The sequence below is a fragment of the Cebus imitator genome, unplaced genomic scaffold (assembly GCF_001604975.1).
Source record: "Cebus imitator isolate Cc_AM_T3 unplaced genomic scaffold, Cebus_imitator-1.0 Scaffold579, whole genome shotgun sequence".
Lineage (NCBI taxonomy): Eukaryota > Metazoa > Chordata > Mammalia > Primates > Cebidae > Cebus > Cebus imitator.
The window spans coordinates 571,900-577,901 of NW_016107894.1; the positions used below are offsets into that span (position 1 = coordinate 571,900).

At 38.5% G+C, this 6,002-nt stretch overlaps 1 protein-coding gene and 1 pseudogene across 1 annotated transcript in view; one reads left to right on the plus strand and one right to left on the minus strand.

Annotated features, from left to right (window-relative positions):
- Positions 1-6,002, plus strand: part of SNAP23 (synaptosome associated protein 23) — a 42,871-nt gene that overhangs the window by 33,695 nt on the left and 3,174 nt on the right. Inside the window, exons 6-7 of the mRNA XM_017516279.1 lie at positions 3,869-4,027; positions 5,857-6,002. Of these exons, the coding sequence (XP_017371768.1) occupies positions 3,869-4,027; positions 5,857-6,002 (305 nt within the window). The remainder of the gene's footprint in view (positions 1-3,868; positions 4,028-5,856) is intronic.
- Positions 4,609-4,778, minus strand: LOC119469146 (annotated as a pseudogene).

Genomic DNA, 6,002 nt, shown 5'->3' on the forward strand with positions numbered 1-6,002 from the left:
GGCTGAGGCAGGAGAATTGCCTGAACCCAGGAGGCGGAGGTTGCGGTGAGCCAAGATCGTGCCATTGCACTCCAGCCTGGGTAACGAGCGAAACTCCGTCCCAAAAAAAAAAAAAAAAAAAGACTATTAGACTACTCAAAACTAACAGTGAGTTGTAAATCTTTCTAGATGGAGTCCTCAACCTCATTAAAATTTATCACAAGTTTGCTTAGGCATTTTATCATGAAGACTAATTTCTTCCCAGAGGGGCTGTCTATACATTTGATTTTCAAGAGTCCTGTCACAGATTAGAACTTTCTTACTGTAGACTAAAACAATCTGGTCCTAGTGATCTTTTATGTCACCATATTCCAACTACATTCAACTGCCTATAGATCTCAAAGCTAAAAAATGGCAATGGACCAAAAAGTAAACATGCCAGTTGGTAATCCATGTACTTACAGGCATGAACTGTTGACTAAGGGTTAGGTTGAGTTTGAAGCAAATGAATAAAAATATTTATCCAGTGATTTACAAAGCAGTTTTATGTCTATTATCAATAGAACATTTTCACAGCCCTGCTAAATATTAAGTATTGCTATTATCCTAGTTTTACATAGAAGGAAAGTGTTACTCAGAATTGAAGTTTGCTTAAGATTCTGTAGCTTCTGAATGACAGGCCTAGGATTGGGATTTAAGTTATTTTACTCTGTTCCTTTTTTTAAAATCCTGACATGTCCCTTTGTTTCCTCCAGATTAATTCTTTAGTGTTCCAATATACAGACTGCTAGAGTCTCTAGAGAGACTACGAGAGTAATCTAAAGTATTCTCCTGGATTGCTAACTGTCCCACTGACCTTATATACAACAACAACAAGCAATTCCCAGGTTCTACCCAATATGTATTGCAGTAGAATCTTCAGAGTGTAAACTATGTATCTATGTGTTCTACAGCAGGGGCCCTCAGTCCCCCACAGACCACTACTGGTCCAGGGCCTGTTAATAGGAACTGGTCCTCACAGCAGGAGGTGAGCTTTAATGCCTGAGCTCCGTGTCCTCTCAGATCAGCAGTGGCATTACATTTTCATAGGAGCAAGAACCCTACTATGAACTACACATGTGAGTGATCTAGTTGTGTTCTCCTTATGAGAATCCAACTAATGCCTGATGATCTGAGGTAGATCAGTTTCATCCGAAAAACATTCCCCCCATCCCTGTTCATGGAAAAACAGTCTTCCATGAAACTGGTCCCCGGTGCCGAAAAGATTGGGGACCACTGAGGTCACTCTGATAGTCAAGTTTGGAAGGTATTACCTTTAAAGCATCTAAGACCCTTTGGAAGAAAAGTAGATTCGTTTAAAAACATTACTATATTTGTGAACACTTTTTACTTTATAAACTTACGTAGGCAGCTACCTGACAATGCCTTAAAAACAGGTTCCAACTTGGTGGAGGAAACTCCAGGGTGATGGCAAGTGACAGGGTCTTGAGCAGCAAAAAATGCATTACCTAGAGTAGATATGCTGAATGAGACACACTGAACTAACACACCACCTCTTCATAAACAAGCAGAACATACCATAACTGCAAGAAAAAATAGCTTTTTCCCATGTCATTTGAAGGTAAACAAGCCGACACAATGCAAACCTGTAAAAAAATTCAAAGTCAGCTTTTTTTATCTTTTCCCCTTGATATTGAAAGAACATCTTCAAAGATCTAGTCATTTTAAAGATAGCAGTGTTTGATAACCAATCTGATTCATTGTTTATAATTATGCTTCAATTAAAAATCATTCACATGATCATTTTAAAACAGTTCATTTGCATCTTATACTCTTATATCCTTATATTTAATTGTGGAAAGAAGAATTCTCATAAGTTTAAAGAATTTCAAATATTGCCTCTTAAGTTGGGAAGGTGGTTGGAGCATATATATATATCCCTTAATAGACCACAACTCACAGGCCATGTCCCAGCCTACTCCTCTTTTCCTACTGTCAGAAACATAATATCTCGTTAGTTACTTTGTAATTTTAACCCTCTCTCTTCCACCTGTTCCACAATCTGAAATTCTAACAAAGCCACACTTCTATTACTTCTGTTAATATTTGTGGTTATTAACTTTCTTATAAACTAATATATTGCTTTTGTTTTATTTACTAGCTCTTACTCTGCTCTATGATTTTGCTTGGGACTTATTATTAATAAAGAATACACATGAATATTTATTTTTAAAATGTATATCCTACCTTGTTCCAGGAAAAATTTAACATGGCTTCTTAATAAATAAATGGGTTAATTAATAAAATAGGATAAATAGAAATATAATTATGAGAACTTAAGTGGTACCATGAAACACACTTCGAGAACTAGCCCTTCAGTGTTCATAAATTTACCTTTGCAGTGCCTCTCACAAAAAAAAAAAAGTAGTATCCTTTCTGTAACATTATGGTTAAGGTCTAAGATTCAATTGTAGGTGTGCTAGAAATGAATCCTCACATGCCTCTTAAGGAAGAAGTCACTTTTTTCATAAAATTTCTTTCCTACCTTTTTAATTTTTGCAATTTTAAAACTTTCTCATTAATGTAAAACATAGAATAAATCAGAGACCAGTATTTAAGCAACGCACTATTTTGTTTTTGTTTATAGAAAAGTGAAAACTAAAATTGAATGAAGGACTGACTTTAGCCAAATAATCAAAAGTTTTGTGTCACTTTTCCATAATAGCCATTTTTTTTTTTTTTTTTTTTTTTTTTTTTTTTTTTATTTTTTTTTTTTTTTTTTTTTTTTTTTTTTTGAGGTGAAGTCTTGCTCTCTTGCCGAGGCTGGAGTGCAGTGGTGCAATCTTGGCTTACTACAACCTCTGCCTCCCAGGTTCAAGTGGTTTTCCTGCCTCAGCCTCCTGAGTAGCTGGGATTACAGGCACATGCCACTACACCCAGCTAATTTTTCTATTTTTAGTAGAGATGGGTTTTGCCATTTTGGCTTGCCATTTGGATCTATTTGAGTGGTAAATTCCATGGTAAAGTTCTGGCTCTGACTGAGTTTTGGCTATGTCAGCTATACCTAAAGCATATGCTTTTATTTTTAAGAGGCCTAGACTTAAGATTTTTTTTTTTTTTTTTTTTAGATGGAGTCCTGCTTTGTCACCCAGTCTAGATAGAGTGCAGTGGCACGATCTGAGCTCACTGCAACCTCCACCTCCCGGGTTCAAGCAATTCTCCTTCCTCGGCCTCCCAAGTAGCTGGGACTACAGGCACACACTGCCACACCTGGCTAATTTTTTACAGGTGTGCACCACTATGTCTGGCTAATTTTTGTATTTTTAGTAGAGACGGGGTTTCACCATGTTGGTCAGGCTGACCCACCTCGGCCTCCTAAAGTGCTGGGATTAAAGGCATGAGCCACCGTGCCAGGTGCCTTCTTATTCTGTTGTCCCTTGTCAACCTCTGAGATGCCTTCAAGGAACCTCTTAAGATATCCCAGAATACCTTTTCTATGGGACCTTTTTAAAAGTAGTGTGTATTAACCTCTTTTCTAGATAGTGCTTCATACACTAGAAAGAGAAAGGCATAAAGATAGTGCCAGAGACTAAGGGAACCTGAAAAATCAAATAATTGCCTTTTGCTACTTGCTAACAGCCTAGTAAAGATTTGGTAGAAGTAGTATTTAGACCTTTGTAAAATGTTTTAGTGTCAATGGGTTTACATAATTCATCTATTTCCTATCCCATATTGCTATGGAACATAGTATATAGATCATTTAGATTCAGCTGTATGCAGCTTTTCCATTAGAGTTACTAGTGTCATCCTCAAGGTAACAGACACTAATAATTAGAACTCTCCCTCTTTGGTTTTTTGGTATCTCTCTATACTCTTGACTCTTATATAGAACAAAGAACTTTGAGTCTGGCAAGGCATATAAGACAACATGGGGAGATTGCGGAGAAAACTCACCTAGCAATGTAATATCTAAACAGCCAAGCCGGGTGACAAATGGTCAGCCTCAGCAACCAACGACAGGAGCAGCCAGTGGTGGATACATTAAACGGTATGCCAACTCCTCCCAATATTCCTGTACCTTTCTTAATGAATGGTTCACTTAGGAGATGAGTTTAGCTGTACATGACCTCTAACTAATAAGAAATAGAAATTGTATTTATTCCATTTTTATAAAATGCACTTAAAAATCTGCCTACTTTAGCTGGGCGTAGTGGCTCATGCCTATAATCCCAGCACTTTGGGAGGCTGAGGTGGGTGGTTCAGCTGAGGTCAGGAGTTCAAGACCATTCTGGCCAACATGGTGAAACCCCGTCTCTATAAAAAAACAATAAAAATAAAAAAAATAAAAATAAATCTGCCGCCGGGCGCAGTGGCTCAAGCCTGTAATCCCAGCACTTTGGGAGGCTGAGGCAGGTGGATCACGAGGTCAAGAGATCGAGACCATACTGGTCAACATGGTGAAACCCCGTCTCTACTAAAAAAAATACAAAAAATTAGCTGGGCATGGTGGTACGTGCCTGTAATCCCAGCTACTCAGGAGGCTGAGGCAGGAGAATTGCCTGAGCCCAGGAGGCGGAGGTTGCGGTGAGCCGAGATCGCGCTATTGCACTCTAGCCTGGGTAACAAGAGCGAAACTCCGTCTCAAATCAATCAATCAATCAATCAATCAATCTGCCTACTGACAAAACGTGTTTTTTTGTTTTTTGCTTTTTGTTTGTTTGTTTGTTTTTTTCTTCAATTAGCAATAATCGCGCCTCGGCTAAACCTCATTGGCTACGATACTGCCACTGCGCAAAGCTTGTTTGTTGTTTTGTTTTGAGACAGAGTCTTGCTCTGTTGCTCAGGATGGAGTGCAGTGACGCAATCTCAGCTCACTGCAACCTTCGCCTCCCAGGTTCAAGCGATTCTCTTGCCTCAGCCTCCTGAGTAGCTGGGACTACAGGTGGGCGCCACCACGCCAAGCTAATTTTTGTATTTTTAGTAGCGATGGGGTTTCACCATTTGACCAGGCTGGTCTTGGACTCCTGACCTAGGGTGATCCGCCTACCTCGGCCTCCCAAAGTGCTGGAATTATGAGCATGAGCCACCATGCCTGTCCAGACAAAATATTAACTGTGGTGGTTGCCCTTGGGTGGCAGGATTAACTTTTCTGTATACTTTTCAATACTTTTCAAATTATTGAAGTAGGCATATTTTACTTCTGTATATAGAAAAAAATATGTTTTAAAATACATCATCTTAGAGCCAGGGTCAGCTAGATTCCTATAAGAATATCTGTAATGAGCCAGAGAATCAATATTTCAGACTTTTCAGGCCATACAGTGTCTTGCAGTTACTCAATTCTGTTGTAGGGTGAAAGCTGGCATAAACAATATATAAACAAAGGAGCATAGCTGTGTTTGAATAAAACTTTATTTACAAAATCAGATGGTGGCCAGATTTTGTCCTTGGGCCGTAGTTTTCTAACCTCTGTTTTAGAGCAGTGGTTCTTTAGAACCACCTGAGGGGCTTATTAAACCTTAGGTTTCTGGGATGCATTTACAGTTTCTGATTTATTAGGTCTGGAGTGGAGTATGAGAATTAGCATGTTCCCATGTCTAACAGCTTCCCAGGTGATGCTGGGAGTTACACTTTGAGAAACACTATTTTAGAGTTGTTTCTTAATCTTTTCTTACATGGCTTTAAGACACTGTGTCCTCCTTGATGAGTCTTTCAGTTTTTATTATAGAATGTTTTCCAAGAATGGTAACCTATATTCCTTTGGATCTTATACTTGCTTAGAGTCATTTTGGTTACTTATTTTTGTGAAAATTAAATCCAGACTTACTCCATTTAAATTAAACAAAATCTATGGAATTAACTATCTTTTTGTGATAGCATAACTAATGATGCCAGAGAAGATGAAATGGAAGAGAATCTGACTCAAGTGGGCAGTATCCTGGGAAATCTAAAAGACATGGCCCTGAACATAGGCAATGAGATTGATGCTCAAAATCCACGAATAAAACGAATCACAGACAAGG